The sequence below is a fragment of the Kogia breviceps genome, chromosome 19 (assembly GCF_026419965.1).
Source record: "Kogia breviceps isolate mKogBre1 chromosome 19, mKogBre1 haplotype 1, whole genome shotgun sequence".
NCBI lineage: Eukaryota > Metazoa > Chordata > Mammalia > Artiodactyla > Physeteridae > Kogia > Kogia breviceps.
Genome location: NC_081328.1, coordinates 10,625,829 through 10,641,621, shown reverse-complemented (window position 1 = coordinate 10,641,621; position 15,793 = coordinate 10,625,829). Strand labels below are relative to the sequence as shown.

Here is a 15,793-nt window from a genome sequence, read left to right as displayed (position 1 = left end):
AGAGCATGTTTGTGTACATGTATACATGTGTGTGTGCCCGTGTGATTGTGCGCAACTTGCTGTCCACATTATAAGACCACAGCATGCACATGTACACGCTAGGCTGTTTTCCAGCAAGTTCTGTACGAGGGTCGTCAGCTGCCGTCTGTTTGGTTGGTGCTTTTGCCACACATATTTTAATACTTAGAATGTCATCCCTGTTACCTGCTTACGTATGTGTCTTTGCGGTGTGTGAGTTTTGCGTGTGTCTCCCAGGTTATGGATCTAGGTATGTGTGTGCATGGGTCTTGGAGCTCGTGTGTGTGTGTGTGTGTGTGTGTGTCTTGAGGATGCACGTGTCTGTGTGTGGTTGTGTGTTATGTGAGTGCATATGCATGTGTCAGTGTGTGTGTGTGTGTGTGTGTGTGTGTGTGTGTGTGTGTGTGTGTGTGTACGCCTCTCTGGCCGGGGGTGACTAAGGCCAGAAATATGCATCATCACCGCCCCAACTCGAGGGGGAAATCCTCTTGAGTCTGAAATGGAAAGGCCAGGGGTTGAGGGGCTCCACGCTTCTCATGCGGCATTCCCAGGCCCTATCACCCAGGGAGACAGAGTCGGTGCAGGGAGCCATGAACAGGCACCGAGGGGACAAGGGCAGATTTCCCATTTCCCTTTCGGAAGTCCCCTCCGGGGCTGCTGTTGGGAGGGATGGTGGGGCCTGGGAAACTGGTGAGGCAGAGGGATGGGGGAGGCCTGGACCAGGCCAGCAGCAGTGGCCAGGAGGAGGGGGCAGATCTGAGGGACATTTAGGATGCAGAATGGACAGGAATCGGTGTCTGGAGGGGTGCAAAGGCGAGCAAGGCATGTAGGACCCCCCCGCCTCCCCCTTTCTGTGTCTGGCCGCTTGCTGGCGGCCAGTCTGTGGGTGGATCGTGTATCCTGGCTACCTCAAGCACCCTGGGCGAGGACAGTAACGTGGGGGGACGGGAGGAGAGAGCAGGTTTGGGGACCTGGTCAGTGCGAGGGGCCTGTGGCCGTGCAGAAGAGGGCGTCCAGGGGGCTGAGGGGCCCGTGTGGGAGGAGCTTTGAACGGTCGGCTGGCTACATTCTTCACCGTGACTTAACTGCAGACCAGGGCCCTTCTTGTTTGTTTTGTTTTTTAATTGTGGAACGCAAATCTGCGCTGGTCGTGGAGGCCGCTGGCTTCTCAGACCCGATTTGCACGCAGTCCGTGGGACCAACTGAAGTTATCTCGCAGCTTTAAAAGCAAAGGCTGTTGGTGGTGGAGGGGGCTGCCGGGGCGCTGGGTCACCCTATCGTTGTAGCATTGGGGAAACCAAGGCCCAGAGGGTGGTGACCTCCAAGGGTGGCCCCACATGGCCAGGTCACACCTCTTTGATGGGGTGTCCCTCCAGGGGGTCACACCTCTTTGATGGGGTGTCCCTCCAGGGGGTCACACCTCTTTGATGGGGTGGCCCTCCAGGGGGTCACACCTCTTTGATGGGGTGTCCCTCCAGGGGGTCACACCTCTTTGATGGGGTGGCCCTCCAGGGGGTCACACCTCTTTGATGGGGTGGCCCTCCTTGAGCCCAGGCAGCCGCCTCAATAGACTCTGTAATTACCGGATTAGGAGGTGGCCTCTCCCCAGCTGGGCCTTTCACTCCTCAAAGCCTCTGCGTGGAGGCGGGGATTTGGCGGCTTGGGGTGGGTTTCCAGGTGTGTCTGAGGAAACCTGGCATCCTCAGGCAGCTTGTTCAGCCTGAAAGGCCCCGTTGTGGCTACAGCCTGCTTCCGATCGGCCCTATTTTGGGGTCAGGATCCACCCTGCTCCAGCTGGAGGAAGGAAAAGGTGTATCTCAGCATGTCCTATGGGTGTGGGGCAGCAGCAGGGAGACCGCGGCACCCACGGAGAGCAGGCTCCACGTGGCTGGCCCCCGGCTACGGAGGGAGGATGCATTTGATCTGGAAGTGGGGGGGAGGGCAGTGACCTGGCAGCCCCGGTGGATGTGGGAGTCGAGGGAAGGATGGGTGTGAGCTGCCCTCACGTTGGTCCCAGGAGGCCGGGTTGGCAGACCCTGTGGGGCTGGAATGCGGGTCTGCAGCCTGCCTGGGCCCCGCCTAAGGCTCGCCAGCTGGCCACTTCCTGATTCCCACCCCTGTGGGTGCCCGGCCCCGGGCCCAGAGGGAGGCCCGCCCTGCCCTTAAGCGCTCCCCAGTCTGTGCAGGGCCGGGGCTAGTGAGACGGGGAGAAGACACCCGCCGCCCCCCCTTCCCAGTGGGTCTTGCCGTCTCTCCGCAGCCCCGGGCCACACTCCTGCCCGCCCAGCCTGGTGGGTGCCTTGCAGCCTCCTCGCCTCTGCTCACTAGGGTTTTCTGCCTGGCACGGCCTTGGGGCTCTTCTAGACCTGTGCTGATCCCGCCCATCCTTCGGGCTCTGCTCAATGCCACCTCCACCTGGAAGCCCTCCCCATCCTGGGCTTTCCTCTGACTTCCCTCTTGCCAGCCTCGCCCAGCACTATGGTCTCTGGGACCTCTCGGAGTCTCCCCCCCGACCTCACCGACAGCTTCCTGTCCCTCACCTTGCTGCAGGGGAGAGGGGCTCACCAGAAAGTGACTTGATGTGTGACCCTGGGCCTCAGTCTTCTCATTTGTGGAGTGGATATAATGATACGTGTCTTAGGAAGTGGCTGAGAGTTGGATGGGTGACAAGAGTGGACGTGCCTGGCGCGCAGTCAGCGTGCAGGCAGTGGCCCTTTGGTTCCGCGGTCCCGGGTGCTTGTAGGCCTTGGGGATCCAGAGCCTGGGCTGCCCCAGGCACAGCCCCGTGACTCCAGGAATGACTAATTCCACTCCAGCAATAAGCCCTTAGAAGCTCTGAGAAATGAGACTTTTCCCCTCCTCCGTGCCGCTTCATTAAACCCTTCTTGAGTGAGTGGAATGAGGATTGTCCTAATCCTTTGGCACGAGGTAGGGGGTTCAGGGAGCCGGGAGAGACAGGCCCACAGCGGCCTCCAGATAGCGAGGCGGAGGGTGGGCACACAGGTGCCCTGGGTGGGGGTGGGGGCTGGACGGGGCCACAAGCCTCATGTCTCAGGATGGCTTTGCCCTGGACCAGCTGGCAACCTCAGACAAGCCCTGGCCCTGACCTGGGCACAGTTGACTGTCTCGGCCTTGCTCACCTGCCTGTGCTGCTCTCGGGGTCTGGGAAGGGGAAGGCCCGGGAGGGGCTGTTGATAGGAGGCCTGGACTGGGCAGTCTGGCTGGCATATGCAGTAGGTACCTCTTTAGTGTACACAGGCCTTAGGGGAACAAAGGGGAGGGTGGGCAAACCCTGGACCTTTCTCCTCTGTTTCCCCACCTTTATTTATTTCTTTCTTTATTTATTTGCCGTACGCGGGCCTCTCACCGTTGCAGCCTCTCCCGTTGCGGAGCACAGGCTCCGGATGCGCAGGCGCAGCGGCCATGGCTCACGGGCCCAGCCGCTCCGCGGCACGTGGGATCCTCCCGGACCGGGGCACGAACCCGCGTCCCCTGCATCGGCAGGTGGACTCTCAACCATTGTGCCACCAGGGAAGCCCCCCCACCTTTATTTATTTATTTTTAAAAAATATTTTATTTACTTATTTATTTATTTTGGATGTGCCGGGTCTTAGTTGCGGCACATGGGATCTTTCATGGCAGCATGTGGACTTGTTAGTCGCAGCATGTGGACTGTTCGTTGCAGCACGCATGCAGGATCTAGTTCCCCAACCAGGCATCGAACCCGGGCCCCCTGCACTGGGAGCGCGGAGTCTTACCCACTGGAACACCAGGGACGTGCCTGTTTCTCCACCTTTAAACGTGGCCTGGGAGTCCTGGCTGCCTCCCTGGATGACCTCAGTGGCTAGACCCTGGGGGCCGTCCATCGGGGGGAGAGCTCTTCTCAGGCCTGGGCCCTGCCCTGGCACTCCTCTCTGGGTCACGGCCGCCAGTCTTCCCAGATGGGAATGTCTACCCACTCTGGAGGCCGCTGCAACTGGGAAAACAGTTGCAAACCTCACCCACCCCAGTAAGTCTCGATGGGTCCTTCCTCTGGGCAGCCTCAGTCTCCTTCTCGAGAAGAAACAGCGTGGGGAGGGGCTGGTGACTGAGATCCAGGGAGCCTCACCCCGGCCACCCTTTGTTCACAGGTGTTCCTGGCCCTCGGGGAGCTGCTCCTGTCCTGCAACTGGGCCGTGGTTGCTGACATCCTGCTGGTAGGTGTGGAAGTCGGAACGGAGGGCTGGTCCTGGGGCCTCCCAAGCAGGGTCAGCTGGAGTCTGTCGTGCTCAGGGCGGGACCTCTGCTGTTGAGTGGCCTCGAGGTCAGGAGGGGCTTCAGAGACCATGGGGTAGGGGACCAAGGTCAGTGAACAGTCACCTTGGACTGGGGGCCTCCCTGACAGTCTCAGACATAGCCTTTGACCATCACTCCCATTCTGTAGATGAGCAAATGGAGGCTCAGAGAGGGCAGGTGCCTGAACCAAGGTCACACAGCCTGCAGAGGCACTGAGCCAAGACTGGGGCCCGGGCTTTTTTTGGGGGGGCGGTACACGCCCTCTCACTGCTGTGGCCTCTCCCGCCGTGGAGCACAGGCTCCGGACGCGCAGGCGCAGCGGCCATGGCCCATGGTCCCAGCTGCTCCGCGGCATGTGGGATCCTCCGGGACCGGGGCACGAACCCGTGTCCCCTGCATCAGCAGGCGGATTCTCAACCACTGTGCCACCAGGGAAACCCCAGGGCCCTGGGATTTTTGACTCCAGTCCTCCCTCCCTCTTTCTTGACTGTGCTTCTCAGCAAGCAGGCTCCTTGGCCTCCACTCTGGGTGTGCAGACAGGGATGCCGGATGTCAGGGCCACTGAGCCCAGGTGGCTCCAGGCCACCCCAGCCCCCATATCATGGGCTGCAAGGCGAGGGGCCGGCTCAGGCTATAATGAGGCCTGATGCTATCCTGACCCCATGACTGCTAGGTCCAGAGTCTAGCAGGACCCTCCCTGAGCCTCACACTCTCCATCCAGCCTCCCTGCCTCCTTCTAGGAGATGTGCAGGGAAATTTTTTGAACACTGAAGGGCTGTGCCCTTGTGGATTACAGAGGGTCCCAGACCCAGGGACACCCCAAGAGCCCTCCTCCTGCCTCCTGGCAGTCCGGGCTGGGTGGGCATGAGGGAACCAGAGCAGCTTGCAGTCGGCTAAGAGCTGTCCTGAAGGGGGTCTAGTGCAGGGGCACGAACCTGGATTTAAGAAACAGACCTGCGTTTCAGCCCTGCTTCTGCCACCTACTAGCTGTTTATGACCTAGGCAAGTCACTTTGTGTCGCTGAGCCTCAGATTCCCTGTGTGGAAAATGGGGATGAAAATACCTCCTGGATTATTTTGAGGGTGAAATGAGATTATCCGTGTAAAGCTTTTGCCCTGTGCCTGGCACAGAGAATGCTGGCTGGGATTCCGATAGCAAGTCAGCGGTTCCTACTTTCTCATCTTCCGTCTCCCAAAGAAATCCTGGCGTCCTGGAATCTGAGTTTGAAAGGGGTGTGAGGAAGTGTAGTCATTTAATTAGCCAACAAAACCTGCTTGAATATACTGCTGTGGACGGGAGGCTCACTCTCTGTCTAGATTCTCTGGCCCTCTTCCTGGCTCAGGCTCAGCGGATGTAGGCAGGGCTGTCCTGTCTTTGACTCCTGGGTGGGTGTATCAGCTGCAGGGCTGGCGGGTCTTCTCTTTTCCTCCCTCCAGGCAGGAGACTTGGGCTCCATCCCAGACTCAGCCATAGACCTGCTGAACGGCCTTGGGCCTCAGTTTCCTTGTCTAAAAAACGGGTAATCATAACCAGCCTGGCGGGGTAAGCAAGATAGCCTGAAGGAAAGCCCTGGGTATGTGGAATCGTGCCGGCAAATGTCCCTTTTTTTTTTTTGGCCGAGCTGTGCAGCATGTGGCACTTTATTTCCCCGACCAGGGGTTGAACCCGTGTCCCCTGCATTGGAAGTGTGGAACCGCTAGGGAAGTCCCAGGCAAAGGTTGTCTTGAGGGGGGCTGCCCACTTGTCCTCTGAATTCTGCCCCCTGCAGCTTCCTCCACGTCCCCACCCCCAGCCTGCTCCCTGCTCCACGTGGCAGCCCTGCAGATATGTGAAGACTGCGCCTGTGTCCCCCGCCCCCCCCCCCCACCGTGTCTGTGTTTGCAGGAATGATTAACCTGGCAGAGCCAGGCTCTTTGTAGAGCTGTGTGTGGGCTGGGGGCAGGAGAGGAGGGGTGAGGGGGCCAGTCAGCCATAGTCTGAGCCATCTGGGTCTGCTGGAGAGCTGGCTGGCACTGCCCAGGGGGCTGGGCTAGACATGATCCAGCCTACTTAGTGCTCCCCACTGTCCTCCCCCGGCTTGGAGGCCTGCAGCCCCTAAAGTTTAGCGGGGCCTGTCATCCCAGGAAGGCTTCTAGCCCCACTTCCCCTGCCTCCCCACCTTCCCAAAGCCCCTCAGTGGAGGACAGTCTTGTGACACTTTGGTGGCCTGAGCTGGACCAGCCCCTGTGGTTCTTGGAGCTCAGTCCCCTGACAGAGAGAGGGGGAAGGCTCCAGGGGGTAGTGGTCTCCGACAGTGGGGGGATCCCAGCTGTGGGGTGGAGGGCAGACTGACGGCAGCTGGGGGCGGGGTGAGGAAGGGTGGGAGGTGACGTGATCTGGAGCGTAAGAAGCTGCGATGGTAGCTGGAGTCCGCAGGCCATAGGTAGCTGGGGTTGCTTTTCTAGAGGTGAGGCGGGAGCAGGCTCCAGGGGGCCGGTGGGGAGATGGGTGGAGAGAGGCCAGCAGGGGGTGGGATGGGGCTGGGGAGGAAGCAGCCTGGAGCCAGGCAGGGCCAGGAAGTGTGGCGACCCTGGTGTGGCAGGAAGTGCAGGGAGGTCCCTGCTGGCTGCCCTCGCTCCTGAAGCGCAGAAGGTGAGAGGGCAGCAGAGCCCAGGAGCCAGCCTTCTGGAACAGTCTACCAGCTTCCACTCCCAGCCCTGCGCCTCTCTGGCTGGCCTTGGTTTGCTCAAGTGTGCAGTCGGTAGAAAGGTGGTACCTACCTATGAGTTACGCCCAGGCTACGCAGGCAGAGTGAGCTAAGCCCGTAGAACTAAGCCCGTGTCGTGCACGTTCTAGAGGGGCCGCTGTGGGCTCCATGGCCCCATGTCAGTCCTGCCTCAGGGACACGGCTCTCTTAGGTCTGCTTATCCGCAAGGAGGAGAATCCAGATTCTCTCTGGGGAAGAGACCTCAGGGGCTCTTCAGTGGTTCCCAAACTTCACTGAACCTAAGAATCAGGTTTGGGGGAGCTTGTTACAAATTCAGCTTCCAGGCCCTCTGTCTTCAGAGTCTGATTCAGTTGGGTCTGTGTTGGGTCGAGGGATCTGCATTGCTGTCGAATGTCCTGCGTGATCCCGGTAGAGCCGTTCCTCAGAACACACTGGAAAACACTGGTCTAGTGTAGCCAGCTCCCCAGCTCGTGAACCCTCTGCGACATTTTGACTAGCGCAGTCCGTCCCCTCGTTCACCTGCTCTCTGATGGGGAGCTCACTCTTTGCACGCTGGGAAACCCCTGCCTCCTGGTGGGTCAGTGAATAAAAAGGACCTTGGCTCGTCACAGCCGAGACCCACTGCAGACCCACCCCCGGCAACATCCCCCCCTGCCCGGCGGGGGCCTCGGAGCGCCTTGCTTCCTGGAAGGCTGGAGAGTGTGTCTCCCCGGATGAGCTCCCTGCTTCCTCAGACCTACTGATGGGGTCTCTGGCTCCCTCCCCACCCTCCCGTCTGTCTGGGCCCCGCTCCAGCTTACCCACCGCCAGCCAGCCGTGGGGAGTAGGGTAGAAGGGGGACTCGCTCCAGGTCTGTCCTCCAGGGTGCTGGAGATCCGCCGCCAGGCTCAGCTCCCACCTCCTCAGCACATCGCCACCCCCTCCCGCTGGGGGGCCATCACCCTCCTGTTCTCCCCCCGTCCCGTCTCCATGCTTCGCTGCTCTGCCTGCTGCCCCTAGGTAGCTGGCTGTCTCACCCTCCCAGGGGTGTCTGGGTGGGAGGGCTGAGTGGGGAACGTGAGGCAGGCTGCCAGGGAGTCTGCACCTGGCGACTGGTGCCGTAGCCGACTTTCTGCACACCCTTGATCGGCGCTGGTTTTGCCCCTGGATATGAAGGGAACGGCTCTTCTAAGAAGGGCAAGTCAAAAACAGAGGGGGTTTTTGTCTCGGAATAGAGTTGAGCCTGGAGTTTTGGGAACCGAAAAGCCTCTAAACTTCTAAAATTACCTGCCGGGCTCTCCAGCTGCTGGTGGGGCCCAGCCTCGGCCCCTGGCTACATGGAGACCCTGGGGACCCAGAACGGGGAGGGGGAGACCTACCTCTCCCGCCACTGGCATCAGGGGGCTGGTCCAGGTCCCGCAGGTTGTGGAGTTCCTGGGAAGGGAGGAAGGGAGGGTCCAACCAGCCCCTGCATGGACTTTTTTGGACACTCAGAGTCCATCTTCCAGGAGGCCCTGCCCTTCTGCCCAGAACCACCAGTGAGTAATCACATAATTATGGGGTGAGAAGGAAACCCTTGGGGAAGGTGCAGAGCTGTGGTCAGTTCCTTCTCGGGCTTGTTGGCAGGTCCAGGTGGTGATGGGTGGGAGGCCCGGCCTCTCTCACCACCTGGACGGAGTGGCTCAGCGCCGGCGACTCTGGGACCAGCCGGTCACCCTCAAGAGTGACTCTTGCTGCTCTGCCCTGCCCACCCACAAACCCCTCTCTGCAGTCCCCGGGCTCTGGCCTTCACACTTTGGCTCACCCCGTCCCCTGTCTGCTTCAGCCCTGGGTTCTGGCAGGGCCTCTACTGAGACCAGTCTCCAAGATGGTTCTACTTGACTTGTTTAGTTGGCAAACTTTCAGCTAGTCCCCTCTGTGCCTGGTGCCTTGCTGAACCCCAGGGACCCCAAGAGAACTTAGGCGGGAGCTTTGCTGCTGGACAGTGTAAGGCTAAGGGGAGGAGGACCATGAACCCTTCCAGCTGAGGGGTTTGTGCCTTCACTTAGGGGTGCGCACGAGCTGGGGGAGCTCAGGGCAGGCACCTGAACTCCGGGAAGGCTTCACAGAGGCGGTGACCCAAAGGTCAGTCCTGAAGGATGAATGGAGATGCTCCAGCTGGACCAGAGAGGGGAAGGCTTGCCAAGCAGAAGGCACAGCATGTTCAAATGCCTGGAAGCTTTCTGCCCCTTAGAATCATAGGGCGTTATTTCAGCCTGATGTCCTCCAGGTATCAGATGAGGAACGATCATGAAAGTAACCCTTTATGTAGGTACTATTATTATCCCCATATGGGCATGAGGAGGCTGAGGCACAGGAAGGTGAAGTGACTTGCCCAGAGTCACACGGCTAGTGAGTGGGGGGTGTGGAATTGGAACCCAGACAATCTGACTCCGGAATTCGTATTCTTAACCTCCCAAGTGGGCCTTTTCAGCAAGACTGCCTTCGGTCTCTGCCCAGAGGGGCTTCTTGTGATGGGGGCTGAGCCCTCCACACCACTCCGCCCAGGTGCCCACACGCGCAGGCACCTAGCTGTGCACCCGCTCTTCACCCCACAGCCCACACTACTGCCTTCTGCGCCCCTGAGTGGGGACACACCTGCCCCGTCACTGTTGTCACAGCCGTGCCTGGTCGCCCTGATTTAACAGTGAACCCTCAAGAGGGGTGGCCTTCATCAGGGACCTGGCAGCTCCATCCCAGGGGACCAGGGAGCCTTCCTGAGCCTCCAAGCGACCTGGTGGCTCAGTGGTGGGGCTTCAGGCATTGGGGTCGTCGACCCCCTGCCATCCCACTCTCTTGGCCAGCCTGTCACCCTACCAGGCTGGTCCTTGGCAACCGGGGGACAGAATAGGGCATGAGGGGGCACCTACTTGCCCTCGCTTGGGGAGCTCCCTTGGCGCTTCTGTGTTTTGCAGTCCGTGGTGGTGCCCAGGTGCGGGGGCACGGCAGAGGCGCTTCAGAGCACGGCGGGCCACATCCTGGGAGATGCCGGCAGCCCCTACCTCACTGGACTTGTAAGGCTGGGTGGATGGCAGGGCTCCAGGGAGGAAGTGCACTTGAAGGCCTGGAGGCTGGTCTGCTGGGCCCGACAGACCCAAGCCTGTCTCCTCTGCAGATCTCCAGCGCCCTGCGGGCTGGGCGTCCCGACTCCTACCTGCAGCGCTTCCTCAGCCTTCAACAGAGCTTCCTGTGCTGCGCCTTCGTTATGGCCCTGGGTGGCGGCTGCTTCCTGCTGACTGCACTGCACCTGGAGAGAGACCAGGCCCAGGCCCGGCAGCCAGGCACAGGTACCCCTGCCGCCTTGCACCCATACCAGGCTCGGGGCTGACCCTATAGGAGCAAGGATCACCACTCACCCGCTGAGCCCCTGGCTAGTTTATTTATTTGTTCATTCATTCATTCATTCACCCATAGTTATTACGTCCCTGCTATGTGCCAGGCAAGGTTGCAGATGTGGGGGAGTGAACACCAAGTCCGAGCCCCCATGAAGCGAAACAAACAAGAAACAAACAGAGGAAGTAAAAGATAGTGTATGTTCAAGGCGATAAATGCTAGGGAGAGACATAAAGCAGGAAAGTGGGGAGAGAGGAACAGGTGGGGGCAGGTTGCAGTTTTTGAAAGGGTGATCAGAGAGGTCCGTACTGCGTGGGGACTGAGTCACGCAGCTCTCTGGGGGAAGGTGCTCCCGGCAGGGGGTAAAGCTAGTGCAAAGGCCCCGAGGTAGGAGTGAGTGGACCTGATGTGTTTGAGAACTGGCCAGGGGGCCAGTGTGGCTGGAGCAGGAGCAAGGGGGCCAGGGGTGGGGACGAGGGTGACAGTAATGGGACCAGAGCATGGCGGCCGTGGGGGCCTCTGTAAGGACTGAGGCCTTATACTGAGTGAGATGGGAGCTGCTTTCTGGTTTCCAGTGCACAAGCCCCAAGGTGTCTGATTTACATCCTAAAAGCACCACTCTGGTGCTGCTGGGTTGAGAACAGACTGTAGGGGTTAGTGTTGAAGCAGAGACGCCATAGGAGGCCCTGCAGCCGTCAGGGGAGAGCAGCGAGCTGAGACCGTGGTGGTGGCATTGGAGGTAGGGAGAACGGGTCGGATCCGGAATTTATCTTGAAAACGGAAGCTAGAGGATTTCATGACAGACTGTGCCCAGGCCTAGTCCCCAGACACCTTTGCCTCCTTTGGGGCTGGCTGAGCGATTTCTTCCCACAGGGATCCCCGACAGCAAGGACGTGGCCAGCGAGGCCACGGAGAGCCAAGGCCTGCTTCCTAGCACAGGTGCCTCCCCAGAGGACCCCTGAGGCCCCTGCCCTGCAGCGAGGAGGCCCCACCCACCCTGCTCGCACCCTTCTGGGCGGCCTCCACTGTATCAGTGCCTCTACCCGCCTTTGACTGCGGCTCCAGGACCCTGGCCAAGCTGCACCTGCCACTTCTTCGCTCCCAGCTAGAGAGCTGGCAGCGCCTGTGGCTGGGCTGGGAATTGAGCTGTCAGCACCCTCGGTGGGAGGCCTGAGCCTGTGCCTGCACCCAGCACGAGGCCACGCCAGCCCGGGGCCCTCAGCCTGGCTGCCAGCGGGCCTGATTAAAGTGTGGCCAGTACCAAGCCTGTGGATATAGGCCTTTAGACAATCATGTTATTTATAGCCTCAAGGTGTCTCTGCTGGGATTAGAAGCAGGAGACGACGAGGTGGGCATCTGGGCCAAGGGTGCGGCGCTGCTCAGCATGGGCCTCTGGGCGTCCCCACCCTGGACCGCCTGCTCTGACCCAGGTTCTCCAGTCTGCAGGGTCCGGAGGGCACGGGGCAGCCCTCTGCGTGCGTTCACCCTCTGAACTAAAGTGGGGGCTGAATCAGTAGTCTGGAAGAGAGGTTTCTACTCCGGTGCCGGTGTGGGAGTGTGGCTGCAGGAACCAAGGAGGCACTCAGAGGAGTGCCCAGGCCTGCACAGACCCACTCTGGGGGGCGGGCATGGCTGTGTATGAGGGCCCTGCTCTGCATCCCGGCCTCCTCCCCGACGGGGAGGGCCGGCTCTCTGGGACTCATATTTGCCCCTGGGTTCGGAGCACCTGGGCGCAGTGGGCCCCGCAGGAGATCAACAGCTTCCAGGCGGGCAGCGGTGGGGAGGCATGTTCTTTCCGCCATGGGCATAAGCAGGTCTCCCCTGCCCTGGTGCCCAGCCAGGCAATCACTGTTCACTTGCTGATCGCCACCTTCGGTGTGCCAGGCTGGGCCTGCCTCCCAGCAGCTGTGGGCGGAGCAGTGACCCAGACTCACACTCACCTCCTGACCCTTGCTTGCTCCACCCCCGCCCCCTGTGGTGTCCTCCCGGCCCCTTCTGTTCGATGGGACAGGCTCCAGGAGCTGGACCTCCCGCTCAGTCCGCACCTGCCGCCCTCACCCCCAAGGCTCAGCTCCCCCCCCAGGAGCAGCCGTCACCAGGATGACCTCCCCCTCTACCCACGATCTGATGCTTGGCGCTCCTGAAACGGCCAGCCCTGAAGTTAGGAGAGAGAGGATTCCTGAGGATGCATGGTAAGAGTTCTGCACCAAGTTACCGTGTGGGTGCGGGGGAGGGGCGCCGTTCCCACACCAACAAGCGATTGTCTGACTCCCGCTGGGGGTCCTACAATTCAACTCGACTCTGAGACTGTCTACCCAGAGACAGCATCAGATTCCGCAGGGTAAGGGTGCAGTCCTACAAGACTGTCCCTGCCACCCCTGTGCCACGCTTCAGCTGCCACTAATCACAAGTCCAGGCTGTGACCAGTTGTAAATCCAAGGTTCTCACAACCCCTTCCTGGGTTCCATTAATGTGCTAGAGAACTTAGGAAACCCATTTACTCACTATATTGCCAGTTTATTATAAAGGAAAGCTCAGAAATAGCCCGATGGAAGAGATGCATAGGACAGGGTATGGGGCTTCCATGCTGTCTCCAGGCACCACTCTCCCCAGATGTCCACGTGCTCACCAACACGGAAGCTCTCCAGACCCAGTCCTCTTAGATTTTACGGAGGCTTCATTACTTAGGCATGATTGATTAAATCGTCACTGGCGATTGATCTCAATCTCCAGCCTCTCTCCCCTCCCCGGAGGTAGTTGGGGGGCGGGGCGGGGATCTGAAAGTTCTGACCTTCTAATCACAAGGCTGGTTCTCTGACAAGCAGCCTCATCCTGAGGTGAGTTCCAAAAGTCACCTCCTTAACAAAGGAAAGACACTTTTAGGGCTCTCATCACCTAGGAAACTCCAAGGGTTTTAGGAGCTCTGTGCCAGAAACAGGATGAAGACCAAATATATATTTCTTATGAGAAATCACAGTATCATACTTGGTTTCTTCTGAGGAGGAGGCAGTCAGTCTGTGCGGGGTTCACTGGCCGTGCGACCCGGGCCACTTCCTGTCCTCTCTGAGCTGCAGCCTCCCCAGCTATATTTAAGAGGTGTGTTTCTAACCTAGACCTCATTGTGATTTCTCACGGGCTGGGTCGAGGTCCACAGAAGCCCGGCTCCAGGATCTCCCTCCCTACAACCCCGGGGAGGACCCTTGTGAGATTCAGCTCCCAGGAGATGGGCAAGGGCTTCGCAAGGGTCATCAGCTATCCCCACCTCTCCCACCTCAGAGTCCTCAGGCTGGCGAGAAAGATCAGAAACCTCGTTTATGCCATTTCCAGAAACGTGCGTTGGTACCAGTGGGTGCCCACCTTGGTGTTGGGCAGTGACTCCTACCCTCTGCCCTTGGACCTCGCAGCCCCAGGAGGAACGGGGAAGCACGTGGGTGGGCCAAGTGAGGCACCCCGATGGGCAGGAGGTTTGAGGAATCAGCCTAGGAGCCGGTAAATAGCCAGAGAAGGTGTGGGGAGGGGAATCCCTGGTGGATAGAGCAGGCAAAGTGTAGGGGGTGAGGCAGAAGATAGGTGATGAATCACGGAGAGGTGTGGTGTGGTCAGAAAGGAGGGGGTGTGTGTGTTTGGGGGGAGAGAGAGGAAGCAGGAGAGACTGGCTGAGACCAGAGGGCTCAGATTCCAGCTGAGGAGCTGGAGCTTGAATCCTATAATCAGGGTAGTTCTTTCTTTCTTTTTGTTTTTTTTTTGCGGTACGCGGACCTCTCACCGCTGTGGCCTCTCCCGTTGCGGAGCACAGGCTCCGGACGCGCAGGCTCAGCGGCCATGGCTCACGGGCCCAGCCGCTCCGCGGCACGTGGGAATCTTCCCGGACCGGGGCCCGAACCCGCGTCCCCCGCATCGGCAGGCGGACTCCCAACCACTGCGCCACCGGGGAAGCCCAGGGTAGTTCTTTCTGACTCAAGTGCTTTCTGGGGTTTGGGTTGCCAGGCAGGGTAGGGTGGTGCTTTCTGGGACTGAGCTAGATAAAACGCCCCACCACGAGTTTATACGATGTTATCATCCAAAGTGTTTTGAGGCGGGGCAGGAGCAGGGGGTGCTGGCAGACTCTGGGAGGAAGAGACCAGTATCTGTTCTGCAAGCAACCCAACCCCAGCTGTACTCAGCTCCCACCCCTTGCCTCTCTGGGGCTGGTCACTCAGACCTCACTGTGCTGAGGTCACAGGTATAGGTCTCTGAGAGCCCAGCCACTCAGGCTAGGCAGGAGGAGTGGTGAATAGAACACACCTTTCTGGCCAACAGGGCACTTCCTGGGTGATCCCAGTCCCTGATACTCTGGACTCACTTGTTGGGAATGTTGATGGGGGAAACACACAGCTGAGCAGGATGAGGCCCTCAGACCCGATCTGCTCACATCATGTGTTAATTGCTCTTCCTGGACGCACGCTGCATTCCAGCTCCCAGGTGTCATCCAGGTATGCAGGTGTGCTTGGTCGGTGTGTGTGTGCCTGTGCGAGCTCATTTCTGTTGGTGTGTGAGCATGTGAGGAGGTGTTTATAGGGTCTGGATGAGAAAACTCTTCTTCCACCCTGACCTCAGGCTTGGAGGGTTAAACACGTGCATCGAGATGGTCACCCCAGTCCTGGCTTGTCCCCCTGCAACACCAGACATCAGTCTGTTTCATTCCCTGAAGAGTCTGTCTTTCCTCCATGCCTGGGTGGGCCTGTGAGCTTTCTGGTTTAATGCAGCTGCAGGAGGCAACCGGAGGTGGTTGGAGCCAGGCCTTATCGGACACAGGCATGGAACTGCACATGCTCCTTCTGTATGACCGCGTCAGTTAAGGTTGTAGGGTGGTGTGCAACAGAGACTGACTGATACCTTAAGCAAGAAAGGGATTTGTTGAAGACCTCAGGAGCTCACAGAATCTATGGGAAGATAGGAGAGTCAGGAGCCAGGGCTCCTGGGCCATCTTATTGGGACATTTTCTCCCTATTCTTTTTCCACCCTACTCAAGATTTAAAGCCCTGGATGAGAGAGTCCAGTTGGATCCTATGTCCATGCCTTGATTTATAGCTCCATTAAGACCAGGAAACCAGGGTGCACTTAGGAAGGGAAATGGACATTGAACATCAAAATAAAACATTAATGAAAGAAAAAAAGACCGTAAAAAAAAAAAACACCCCACAAAAACCAACGACTGTGTCCATTACAGTGATCTTGGACAGGCCACTGGGCTTCTCTCAGATGCAGCCTCTCATGGGACAGGGAAGGAAGAGGCTGGACTCGGTGTCCTTCAAGGAATTCTTCACTTCTGAGAGTCTGAGTCCATGATCAAAGGAGATTGGAGCGTCTATAATTCAGAAAGTGGTAAGAATGTTCAAAAGACAGAACAGGAGCTTCTGTGTTAGTGGGGACTCAGAGCCATCTGTTCTGAGCAGGAGAGAG

General features: G+C 59.0%; 1 protein-coding gene across 1 annotated transcript in view; it reads left to right on the top strand.

Moving 5' to 3' along the window:
• The window catches only part of SPNS3 (SPNS lysolipid transporter 3, sphingosine-1-phosphate (putative)), a 60,681-nt gene extending 49,067 nt beyond the window's left edge, over positions 1-11,614 (top strand). Inside the window, exons 13-16 of the mRNA XM_059046758.2 lie at positions 4,149-4,214; positions 9,934-10,032; positions 10,134-10,305; positions 11,225-11,614. Coding sequence (XP_058902741.1) covers positions 4,149-4,214; positions 9,934-10,032; positions 10,134-10,305; positions 11,225-11,313 — 426 coding nt within the window. The 3' untranslated portion in view covers positions 11,314-11,614. The remainder of the gene's footprint in view (positions 1-4,148; positions 4,215-9,933; positions 10,033-10,133; positions 10,306-11,224) is intronic.
• The last annotated feature ends 4,179 nt before the right edge of the window (positions 11,615-15,793 follow it).